The 13,349-nt window shown below is 34.2% G+C and overlaps 1 protein-coding gene across 7 annotated transcripts in view; it reads left to right on the forward strand.

Moving 5' to 3' along the window:
• ECPAS (Ecm29 proteasome adaptor and scaffold) overlaps positions 1–13,349 on the forward strand; it is a 167,478-nt gene that overhangs the window by 50,846 nt on the left and 103,283 nt on the right. For all 7 annotated transcript variants that reach the window (XM_072598073.1, XM_072598074.1, XM_072598067.1 and 4 more), the window contains 3 exons: positions 5,970–6,086; positions 7,844–7,962; positions 9,691–9,840. In XM_072598073.1, coding sequence (XP_072454174.1) covers positions 5,970–6,086; positions 7,844–7,962; positions 9,691–9,840 — 386 coding nt within the window. The remainder of the gene's footprint in view (positions 1–5,969; positions 6,087–7,843; positions 7,963–9,690; positions 9,841–13,349) is intronic.

The raw sequence follows: 13,349 nt of genomic DNA on the forward strand, positions 1-13,349 counted from the left end.
CTTGTTCAATAAAAAACTGCTGGGAAAACTGGTAGAAATTAGCCTTAGGCCTACATCTTACACCATGTTCTGTAGTATAGGCAGCTAAGTAGTACAGTGGGTAGAATACTGGACCTGGAGTCAGGAAGATCTGAGTTCAGGCACTTACTAGCCGTGTGACCTTGGGAAAGCCACTTAACCTCTGTTTCCTTCAGTTTCCTTATCTGTAAAGTAAGGATAGTAACAATAGCTACCTGGCAGGATCAAATGGAATAATATTTGGAAAGTTCTTAGCACAGTACCTGGCATGTGGTAGGCACTAATAAGAATGCTAATGGTAATAACAGTGGATATATGATTTCACTATTAAATATCAGACCATTTAAAAATTAGAAGAGAAACATCATATATCTTCCATAGCTATAGGTAAAAGATGTATTCTTAACCAATAAGGTTTAGAGATAATTATAAAAGAAGAAAGGTAAACATGTATCTTTGATTACATGAAACTGAAAAGCTTCTATACAAACTAATTTATTGCAATTAGGATAATAGTCAAATTAGACATGTCTTTGTATCAGATTTCTCCAAAAACAGTTTGCTATTCAAGATATATAGTTAGCATATATATGACTTCAGGAAAACTATTTCCCAGTAGAGAAATGGTTGGAGGATATGAACAAACAATTTTCAAAAAAAAATTGCAGAGGGGTAGAGCTAAGACAACGGAATAGAAGCCAGAGACCTCCTAGAGCTCTCCCCCTAAACCCCTCAAAAAACCTGTAAAAAATGACTCTAAAACAAATTCTAAAGTAGCAGAAGCCACAAAATGAGAGACTGAAGCAAATATCCAGTACGAGACAACCTAGAAGTTGACAGGAAGGGTCTATTGTGCCACACTGGGAATGGAGCACAGTTTGGCACAGGCTCGAATAGACCTTAGGGGACTGAATTATTGGCGGCCGCTACTGTTTCCAGACTTCTCAACCACAAATGCCAAAGATAGCTTTGAAGGTCAATGGGAAGGGTCTCTCATCTGGCAGAGAGAGGAGTGTCATCCCAGGGTGATGGCAGCCACTGCTGAAGCAGAGGCTGCTTTTGGAGCCCTCCACTTAACAAAGAACTCAAGGGTCAAGTAATTGACTGGGAAAATGAGCAAACAGGGGAAAAAGAAACAGACTACAGATTCTTACTCTCTCGGTGAAAAAGTATTTTCTTACATCATTGGTGATAAGCAAGATCAAGACATACAGTCAGAAGAAGACTACAAGCCAAAACTGCATCCAAAACCTACAAGAAAAATATGAATTGGTCTCAAGCCATGGAAGAGCTCAAAAAGGATTTTAAAAATCAAGTAAGAGAAGTAGAGGAAAAATTTGAAAGAGAAATGAGAGTGATGCAAGAAAATCATGAAAAATAAGTCACCAGCTTGCTAAAGGAAACCTCCCAAAATGCTGAAGAAAATAATAACTTTAAAATTGGCCTAACTCAAATGGCAAAAGAGATCCAAAAAGTCAGTGAGGAGAAAAATGCCTTAAAAAGCAGAAGTGGCCAAATGGAAAAGGAGGTTTAAAGGCTCACTGAAGAAAATAATTCCTTCAGAATTAGAATGGAGCAAATGGAAGCTCATGAGTTTATGAGAAATCAAGAAATTATAAAACAGAACCAAAAGAAGGAAAAAATAAAAGACTATGTGAAGTATCTCATTGGAAAAACAATGAACCTGTAAAATGAATCTAGGAAGGATAATTTAAAAATTATTGGACAACCTGAAAGCCATGATCAAAAAAAGAGCCTTCTTCCAAGAAATTATCAAGGAAAACTGCCCTGATATTCTAGAACCAGAGGGTAAAATAGAAATAATCCACCAGTCACCTCCTGAAAGAGATCCCAAAAGAAAAACTCCTTGGAATATTGTAGCTAAATTCCAGAGTTCTGTGTCAAGGAGAAAATATTACAAGCAGCCAGAAAGAAACAATTCAAGTATTGTGAAAACAGAATCAGGATAAAACGCAAGATTTAGCAACTTCTACACTAAGGGATCGGAGGGCTTGGAATATGATATTCCAGAGGTCAAAGGAGATAGGATTAAAACCAAGATTTTCTTACCCATCAAAACTGAGTATAATACTTTAGGGGGAAAAATGGAACTTCAATGAAACAGAGGACTTCCAAGCATTCTTGATGAAAAGACCAGAACTGAATGGAAAATTTGATTTTCAAATACAAGAATCAAGAGAAGCAGGAACAGGTAAACAGCAAAAAGAAATCATAAGGGACTTAGTAAAGCTGAACTGTTTACATTCCTACATGGAAAGACGACGTTTATAACTCATGGGGCCTTTCTTAGTATGAGGATATTTGGAGGGAATACGTGTGTGTGTGTGTGTGTGTGTGTGTGTGTGTGTGTGTGTGTGTGTCCATATATATGGACACACACACACACACACATATGGGGGGGAGGGGACACAGGGTGAACTGAATATGAAGGGATGATATCTGAAAAAGAAAATTAAGTGTTGAGAGGAATGTACTAGGGGAAAGAGAAAGGGAGAGGTAGAATGTAGTAAATTATTTCACATAAAAGAGACAAAAAAGAGCTTTTACAACAAAGGGGAAGAAGGGAAAGGTGATGGAATGAGTGAGCCTTCTTTGCATTGGATTTGGTTTCAGGAGCAAATAACATACAGGCTCAGTTGGGTATGGAAATGTTAGCTTACCCTACAGAAAAGGAAAAAACCTGATGTATGTGGTTTAACTTTTATGGACAAGATAAAACAAAAATTTATCAAATATTTGTTGAAGATTTACAGTTAATAAATTTTAGTTCCTATGTTTTATTAGCCTTCCTAGTTTGAGGTTGTGCATACAAAAATAAGTATTTAAATAAATATTTTTTAAAAATGCAAACTCTTAACAACCCTGTGAAAGAATGCTTCAGATCATTAATAATGTAAATCAAAACATCCCTGAAGTTTCATCTTGTACTCTGAAAGTTGACATAGTTTATAAAACATAAGAGTAATCAATGTTTGAGGGATTATGTGGAGATAGGTACACTGATTTAGTATTGGTGAAGCAGTGAATCAGTCTAGCCATTTTCGAAGGCATTTTGGTGTTACGTAAATTGTGACTAACATCTGTATTCTTTGACCCAGAGATTCACTACTAGACTTACACCTCAGGGAGGCCACATCCACATCTACTCCCCAAAAAACCCTTGTTTCTTTGGCTAAACACGTTGGGGTATGTTAATGTAATAGAATATTATTAGTATGTTGTAAGAAAAATTAATACAAAGAATACAGAGAAGCATGGGAAAAAATCTGATGTACAGTGAAGTAAACAGCTAAATAAAAAAACACGACTACTACAATGTAATGAAAAGAAAAATGAGAAAAACATTAAAACTGAGTTTAGCAGAATTACAGAGAATAAGTGTTGCTTAAAGGAAGTACCATGCAGACAACACTCCAAACCCACAGCCCTTTGCAGAGGTGGAAATTCCTTAAGAGTTGTATATGATACAAGTTTTCAGACTTTGTGATATTTTGATCAGTTTTTAATTTTTTTTTTTACTTCCTTATTAACCTTGGCTTAGATATATTTCTTTTTCAACCCTGGAAAAAACCTGATGTATGTGGTTTAACTTTTATGGACAAGATAAAACAAAAATTTATCAAATATTTGTTGAAGATTTATAGTTAATAAATTTTAGTTCCTATGTTTTATTAGCCTTCCTAGTTTGAGGTTGTGCATACAGAATCATAGTTGTGGTATTCTGTGATGGATGATTAGCTAGCAAATTGGGATAATACAAAGCATTCTCCAATTCCAGGGGGCCATTGCTTCTCTGGTTGAATTCATTTCCCATTCTAAGATGAGAGTATGTAGGAAAAAAACATTTTAGGTAGTTAATTTCATTATACATCTTATATGATAATTATTTTGTATGTTGAGCAGTACTTATACACAATGCCCCTTTGAGCCTCAGAAATGGATATTATAATAGTAAGGCTTCCTTTATGGGTATCAAGTTAATTAATATATGTAAGTCAATTTGTAGACCTTAAAGTACTTATAAAGGTTAGTTATCATTATTTTTAGAAGGATGCTCTTTTGACATTTGAATTAAAATAATTAGGACTTTATAACCTTTCTCTTAGGTATAGTTTTGCATATGCGTCATCACCTTGTCATCCATCTGTCTGGTGCCTGGGGAGATGACTAGTTCAAATTTCAGATAAGGCTTAGTGCTGTTGTTTCAAACCTTTTCTACTTTCTTCAGGTTCCCATTTTTCTTCCCCTCCTTTCCCTTCCACAGACATATTAAAAAATATACAGATCTTAACATAGTCTCTATCTTGGTAGTGACGGATTTCTTTTGATTCTTCTTTGGAATTGATTGATTGATATCTACTCCTTTTCTGTTTCTGCTGCCTCCATTCTAGTCCAAGCCCTTAATTTATCATGGCTTATTTATTGTTACTCGTCTCTCTGTCTCGTCTTTTTCTGACTGTTGCCAGATTCAGTGACTTTATGTTTCTTACGAGATAAAATCCAATTTACTTTAGTTAGCATTCAAGATCTTTTACAGTCTTGTCCCACCTGTATACATGTAATCTAATATTAGCTTAGGTTATGTACCTTCTGGTCCACATAGACTATTACTTTAGTATATTTTATTGTATCTGAAACTTTAATATTGTGGGTTTTTTTCCCCCCTGGGATTCCCACTCCTTAGGCTGTGTCTTAAACTTATTTTAACTTTAGAGTCCAACATAGATTCTGTCTCTTTCATGAGACCTTCCTTGGCCACTAATGCTCTCATTGATTTCATTATTTCCTGATTCCTGTAGAATGTATTATGTGTATCACCAATATTCACACTTAATTATTTTTTTGATTTGTATTATTATTTGTATTTTTTCTACTTAAGTTTGTGAGCTCCTTAAAAGTCAGCAATGTTCTTTGCTACTTTGATAGTCTGTTAGCAAATTTTGTTAAATTTATTTTACTCATCGTATCTCCTCTTGTGATCTGGGGAGGTGTAGGCCCTTGAAAAAGACACATGGAACTATATGAACACTGATTAAAATGAACACGTCTTTTGAAAGGTCTTAACACTTAAAATATAGCAAAAATACTAACAGTCCAGCAACAGAGAGATATTTGTGTACTAATGACAGTTTTTAAAATACATCATCTCTTGCCTGTGACGTGTACGAATTTTGGCTTCTGTCAGTTGTTGGGTTCCCTAATACTGTAATGGTATTTATTCAGTCTGAGAGTTGGTGTGGTATAAAGAGCCCTCAATCCCGTATGCAGGAAAATCTGAGATCAGGTTTTGCTCACTCTGTGACTGCGCAGATTGCTCTTTCTGCGACTTAGAATTGGTGATAATAACACTTATGCAATTTATTACACAGGGTTTTTGTGAGAAATTTGTTTTTGAAATTATAAATTATTATGTGTAAATTTAGGCTTATTAGTCTTCTGCATCAAAGTTTTTAAACTGCATGGAAGCTAGCTAGGTTTCCTTGTGGTTATTAGTTTGTAAATTAAGCCATGGTTTAGGTTTGTTTATGAAATTCATTAAAATTGATTTAAAATTTTACCTGTAAGTTTGTATAAGAATATTCTTTCCAAATCCAGTCCCATTCTCTTCTGTTTCTACTTGTACTCTCCAAATTTGACCACATAGTTTCTTTCTTAATGCAAGGATGGTAACAGAGTACAACTCTATAGGTCTAAAATTTGGTTTTTTGCTGTGGTTCAGAAAAGTAACCACACAGAAAGGAAAGAAAAATGTTAACACCTGTAAGATTCATTCCTATTTTGAATACTGTAACACTTAACTGTTATTACTATTATTTAGAATCCCTCAATTAAATTGTTGGTTGATGTGCAAACCACATGAATATTTTATACTAAATTTATTGATGATGTAATAGTTGAGAATTTGAAAAAATCATTCTTCTTTACCCTAGGTCATGGAGCTATTGGTCCACCTGAATAAACGTATAAAGAGCCGTCCAAAAATACAGCTTCCAGTAGAGACTTTATTGGTTCAGTACCAGGATCCTGCTGCAGTTTCCTTTGTCACAGTGAGTGGTCTTCTTAGAGTATTCAGTGGCTAATAACGTTTTCTTAATATATTACAAAACCTGAAATTTTTTCTCAGATTTTTTTTTTTTAGTTAAAATTTACAAGGTACTTTCTTTTTAAGCAGTATTCTAGTTTTTGAACGCTTCCCCACAGAAATGACCTTAAAGAAAACTCTTGAGAGTAGACCATTGTGGGGCATTATACAGCAGAAAAGGGAATTTGAATAAAACAGGTTGTAAGATTCAGGAGAATGATATATTAGTCATAAAATAAGTTATTGTTTTCTTAGCAAAAGAAAAAATACAGAAAGGGTCTTAGAGTATAAATATGCATAAAATAGGTGACTAAAAATAATGAAAAACAAGAATATAGAAACAAGAAAGGCAGTTTGGTTTGAATTTTTTTTTATGTGTCTTCCGTTTTATCCTGTTGTTATTTTAGGGGATTTTTGAAAAACGATCTCTTACTTAATTTTATAAAGTAAGCAAAGGCTTACTTATCAAGAAAGGTTCTTCATAATGAGATTCAGATCACACCAATATTATCTATTTAAAAGATTCTCAGGGTATGTACATGTAAACAGTTTTGGTACCATACAATAATCCCAAATCTCTTTAACAAATATCCTTGCTACAGATGTAGTAACTTTTTTACCCAATAAGGTCCAGGTGTTAAGTATCATTCTTCTGCATGTTTAGTCAGATAAGTTGCTTACCTTTCACCCTATTATAGATGTATTTTGCTTAAAATTAAGTACTAGATGCTGCCAGAAAAATTGTGAGAGTTTAATTTTGGTAAATCAGATGATTATCTTTGACTCCTCCCTTTTCTTCACTTCCCACATCTAGTGCTTCACAAAGCCCTCCTGACTTCATTTCTGAAACACCTCATCTGTTTCTTTCCATTACCACCATTCTGGTTCAGACTATCATAACCTCCAAGATTCCTCTAATTTTTCCTTTCACCAGTTCACCCAATACATTCTATCAAGTTCCCGTACAGAAACATTTTAAGTGCTTTCCTAATGCCCACCATGGAGAGCTCCAGCCTGCCTTTTGAGCCTCATTTCTTGTTTATGTACTATGTATTTCAGTACTGTAGCACTTTGCATTCCCCAAGTAAATCTTGATATTCTTGTTTTTTGTTTAGACATATAAAAGTATTTTTAAGGTAGGCCTCTTCACCAATTTCAGAAACAAAAACAAAAACGTCAGCTTTACATTGCAGAAATTGAATACTATAACTTTAGGTCTAGTAACAAGAATTCTTTAATAATAGTAGAGGCAAATTATGTATGAAAAATTGTTTGACCTAGAAGTGTTAATGTAGTTAACAAAGATCTAATGAATCTGCCTCAGTTTCACTGTGCAAATAAGCTGTGCATGAACAGGGTATCCCAAAGGTAATAGTTTAGTTTAAAGCTGAATTAAAACTGTATGTAAGAATTTATAATGTGTAGACTTTTTTTCATTGTCAGTGCTAAAGTCTGATGAGAGTGTCCGATTGTAATTCTTCCTCAAAACCTGTAGCCCAAGTATCTGCATTTTAATTCATTGATGGATTGGTATTTTTTTCTTCATATTTAATAGTTGACTTAAAGTCTAGAAGCAAAAATATTTGGGGAAGGGAAGATGTGATGCTATCAGTTTCCAACAAATTTTAAACTTTGATTTGCTGCCAAAATTGTAAACCATGTGTTTTGATTAAAGTCAGATTTCATTTATTTTGATATTCGGTTTTCCCTTTTCCTTTATAGAATTTTACTATAATTTATGTTAAGATGGGCTACCCTCGCTTACCAGTGGAAAAACAGTGCGAGCTTGCCCCTACACTTCTTACTGCAATGGAAGGGAAGCCTCAGCCTCAGCAGGATAGGTACAGTTTTTCTTGATTACTTCTCTCTGTAATAAATTAAAGTGCTAATGTTTATTTAAAATAAGAACTATATACTTTTGGCTTCAAAGGAAAATTTGAAACCCCTACCTCTTTTGACTGTCTCACAACTGTATATTAGATAACCTTTCTTACCTCTTAATGTTGTTTACTAAAATGCTGAGTGCCAACATAACCGAAATGTGCAAATTCAGCATTTTAGTGATGTGAGTATTTTGAAGCCTCTAATTTATATAACTGCTAAAATTATATATGTGGCATGGCATTTCATCAACATATTAGTCACATAAAACAGCTTATTTCTGAACATGGTTGCTTTTAAAGGATAAAATACTGGGAACATTTTAAATGAGGGAAATAAGTTCCCTTTTTCGTTGTCACATATAGATCTAAGTTAGGTGAATGGCTGTTGAAATTTACGAAGGGAAAATAAAGTTGAAAAATGTTTTTAACAGATCTTTCAGTAGACTCCTGACTCACATGAGTCTTTAAAGGAAAGACTATATATGTATATGTAATAAGTAACAAATAATCACCTCAAGTACTATGGGTTTATAGTTATTTTAGGACTATCAGAAAATACGTAATAAAAGGGAAATCAGTCTATCTATCTGTACATCCTTTCGTCCATCCATCCACCCATCTGTCTATTTGACAGTGTGATTGATGTAAGGGATAGAGAGCTGACTCCCCAGTTAGCAAGTCCCACACAGTTTAGTCTCAACCCTGATATGGACTTTGTGACCCTCAGCACCTCCCTTCCTTAAGAAGAATAGCTTTTTTTAAAAACGGTGCTATTCTGTATTACTAGAGAAAATTCCTTATTGGGAGCTCCTCATGGTCCTTTTAGTAAATCCGAAGAGCATAAGGCCTTCCCAACTGACCTACTTCTGCCCATGAATGACACTTTGTCATCCATCTCACCAATGAACCCTTAGGATTTCCAGGATTTTGTTCCTGATCTCCCATTCTAAGCATTCATATGTATTGCCTTTCCCAACTAGAATATGATCTCTTTGAGAACAGGGAGTGTTTTGCCTTTTTTCCCCCCTTTAATATCCTCAATGCTTAGGATTATGTTTGACATATAGTAAACTCTTAGAGAGTGGTTTTGTATTCTTTCATATATCAATGAAATTAAAGGTTTGGTCCCCAAATATTTGCCCATACATGTTCTTACATGTTGTTAATCTGTGTATAATGTGTATGTCTGTGTATACACACTTATGGTTACATAGTTTTTTTGTGTTAAAGTTATATACATAAGTAATTGATTTTAAATGACATGATTTTTAATTTTTAAAAAATTGATCACTTATGTAATAACATTTGATATTTTAAAAATAGGATGCTTATTTTTTCTATGAAAAAAATTTAACTGAGAAAAGTATTTTGTAACATTGCTGTCTGAGATTTTTTAAAAAATCCTTCAAGAATGACTTTTAAATTTTTTAAACTTTAAAAAAATTGACTATATAACCCTGAATGCCCTCTTCAGGTTGTTGCTGTTGCTTTAGTTTTTATAATACTTTTAGTTGCCTAATACTAAGTATAGGTGAATATATTGTTTTTCATGAACAGTGCCAATCTTTATGAGAAGAATCTCTATTGGCATAATGATCATTTGTTAATATTTGCTGCTTTGTATCTTATATACTAAGTATACAAAGTTATTTTTTAAATAATTGTGATAAACAATTATCTTTTCAGCTTAATGCATCTTCTAATACCAACCCTTTTTCACATGAAATACCCTGTTGAACCGTCTAAAGCAGCTTCTCCGTTTAATCTTGCTGAGAAACCAAAGACTGTACAGCTGCTTTTGGACTTCATGCTAGATGTCCTCCTGATGCCTTATGGGTAAGTTAAAAACTCCCATCTCATTTTTTATTGTTCCTTCTTTAAATACCATTTTAAAGGAATAAATCAAACTATTTTTGCTATGTGAGTTACTCCTACATCTGTATGGCTCTGACTTCTCCCTTTTGAGTTCCATTCCTTGTGTCTGTAACTCCAACTCTGCTGTTTCCTCAAACTCATCAGATCCAAAAAAGAACTTATCCTATTATTCAGACCAGTTCTGTTTCATGATTCATTGTTTCTGTTGATATCATTGCTGTTTCTCTTATCTAGGGTTGACAAAATTATGAGTAATCTTTGGTTTCTCTGTTTACTCTCATATCCAGTCCATTCCCATACAAACGTGTAGTCAAAAGAAAAAATATATATGTGTATGTATATACATACACATATCTATGTTCACATACACATATCTTATTCTGCACTCTTGAGTCTTTCACCTCGCTAGTCAGCATGTTCCTTAGTTCTCTGGAATATGGTTCATCATTAAACTGATCAGAGTTCCTAAGTCTTTCAGAGTTGTTTGTCTTTATATAGCACTGTTGTCATTGTAAAAAATGTTCTCCTGATTCTGCTCGCTCCACTCTTTTTCAGGTCATATAAGCCTTGCCATGTTTCTTTGGAACAGTCCATGTCATCATTTCTTTTAGTACAACAGTATTCTATAACATTTATATACAGTAACTTATTCAAACATTCTCCAATTGATGGGTGCCCTGTCAGTTTCTAATTCTCAGCCACCATGAAAGGAGCTATTATAACTCTTTTTGTACATCCTTAGAATTTGTTTTACTTAGGACTAATCTCTCCCTTAGGCTCCTCTTCCTTTAATTCCCCTTTTTCCCTTCTCATTTCCTTATTGAGTGAAATAATTTCTGTACGCACATGCTTGTGTGTATGTTCTTTCCCCCTTTAATCAGTTCAAATGAGAGTAAGGTTCATGTGTCAGCACTAGCTCCACTTCTCCCTCCTTATTTGTATATACTTCTATTTGTACAACCCAGTTAAGTGAGAGAATTTTTTTCTGACTTTCTTTCCTTACCTTCCTTCCCCCTAGTGTAGTCCTCTTCCCCTCCCTTTCCATTCTTTTGAGGTCATCAAGCCATAACAGAACCATTCCCAGGCCTTCTGTCAATTAGACTCTCACTAAGACTCTTGATGATATTAGGATTGAGAGGGGATATATTATATATTATTTCATATTAAAATATATTATCTCATGTTAAAATGTAAGCAGTTTATCCTTATTTGGTCTTTTGTTGTTCATTTGTGTTTAACTTTTTATGTTTCTTAATTTCTGAATTCCAACTTCAGCGTTTCTACACAGCTCAGGTCTTTTCATTAGGAATATTTGGAAGTCCACTGTTTTATTAGAGGTTCATTTTTTTTCCTCTGTAGAATACTCATTTTTTTCCTGGGTAAGTCATTCTTGGATATAAGCCTTTATCCTTTGTCTCCTGGAGTATGGTATTACAAGCTTTCTTCTCCTTTGTAGAGGTTGCTGCTCAATCATGTGTGATCCTGACTGTGATTCCTTGGTGCTTGAATACTTTCTAATTGCATGTATTTTTCTTTGACCTCTAAGGTTGGATTTTTGTTAAATTTTCCTGTGAGATTTCATTTTGAGATTTCTTTTAGGAGGTGACCAGTAGATATTTTTTTCTTCTACTTTGCTATCTGGTTTCTTTTAAGATTTCTTGAAATATGCTGTCCAAACTCTTTTTTTGTTCATGGCATTCAGGTAGTCTAATGATTCTTAATTTTTTTCTCTTCAATCTGTTATCCAGATCAGTTGTTTTTGCTGTGAAATACCCAAATGATCTCTATCATTTTTTTCTGTCTTTTGATTTTGATTTTAATGTTTTTTATTATCTCATGGAGTCATTGTATTCTATCCATTTGAGTTTTTAGGGAGTTTGAAGTTTGAGCAAAGTTTTTTTGCCACAATGTTAATTCTCTTTCCACTTCTTTCTTATATAACTCTTTAAATTTCTTTAATGGTTTATTTTTTTTAGCACTCTCATTTATAAGAACATTTAAAAAATTGTTTTTGACTGTTGCTTCGTGTATTCCAGGAATTCTAATTAAATTTTTGCCCATGCTCTGTTTTACTTTGAGCCTTTGCTTAGAGAGGTTTTCAAGTCATTCTTTTCTAGGTTTGTGGCTTTTTTATCCCTACAGACATTATAGATTTTTATGTTGGAGCTGCTTTTTTTCAGTCTTCCATCCTACTTTATGATTTTCAATTTTAAGTTAGGTCCAGGCTCTACATACTAGAGGGAAGGTTTAGATTTTCCCTGGGCTAATCCTGTTGCTGTTTTGTTTTGTTTTCTTTTTTCTTTAAATGTAATTAATATATTTTTAATTTTCAGCATTCATTTCCATGAGATTTTGAGTTTTAAATTTTCTCCCTCTTCCTCTCCTTCCCCCTCCCCAAGACAGCAATCTGATATAGGCTCTACTTATACATTCATATTAAACATTTTTACTTTATTTATGATGTGAAGAAGAATTAGAACTAATGGGAGGAACCACAGGAAAGAAGAAACAAAACAACAAAAGAAAAGGAGACTAAATAGTATGCATCCATCTGCCTTCAGACTCCAAAGTTCATTCTCTTTATGTGGATAGCATTTTCCATCATGAGTCTTTTGAAGTTATCTTAGATCCTTGCGTTGTTAAGAGCTAAGTCTATCAAGGTCATTCATCGCACAAAGTGACTTTTACTATGTATACTTTTCTCCTGGTTCTGCTCATTTCACTCAGCATCAGTTGATATAAGTCTTTCCAGGTTTTTCTGAAGTCAGTCTACTCATCATTTCTTATAGCACAGTAATACTATTCCATTACATTCATATACCACAACTTGTTCAGCCATTCCCCGATTGATGGACATCTCCTCAATTTCCACGTCTTTGCCACCACAGAAATTTTTGCGCATGTGGGTCTTCTTCCTGTTTTTATGATCTCTTTGGGATACAGATCTCGAAGTGGTATTACTAGGTCAAAAAGTGTGCACATTCTGTCTTTGGTACCTTTTAGCAGGATGTAGTCTCCTTCCTTATCTCTTTTAATTAGATCTATTTTTGCTTTTACTTTGTCTGAGATCAGGATTGCTGCCACTGCTTTTTTTTACTTCAGCTGAAGCATAATATATTTTGCACCATCTTTTTGCCTTTACTCTGTGTGTATACCTCTGCTTCAAATGTGTTTCTTGTAAACAGTTTTTGTAGGATTATGGTTCTTAATCCACTCTGCTATCCACTTCCATTTTATGGGAGAGTTCATCTCATTCCCATTCTTAATTATAGTATCTGTGTCTTTCATTCCATCCTATCTCCTCCCCTGGCCCATTTCCCTTTCGTTCTTCCCCCCACCCCCCATTTATACTTTTCCCTTTATCATCTCCCTTTCTTTACTCACTAGAGTTTTTCTTTCAGCCACTGCCTCCCTCGGTTTGCCCTCCCTCTATCCACTCCTTCTCTTTTCTTTCCCTTTCCCCTCCTTTC

The sequence above is a fragment of the Notamacropus eugenii genome, chromosome 3 (genome assembly GCF_028372415.1).
Source record: "Notamacropus eugenii isolate mMacEug1 chromosome 3, mMacEug1.pri_v2, whole genome shotgun sequence".
In the NCBI taxonomy this organism is placed as follows: domain Eukaryota; kingdom Metazoa; phylum Chordata; class Mammalia; order Diprotodontia; family Macropodidae; genus Notamacropus; species Notamacropus eugenii.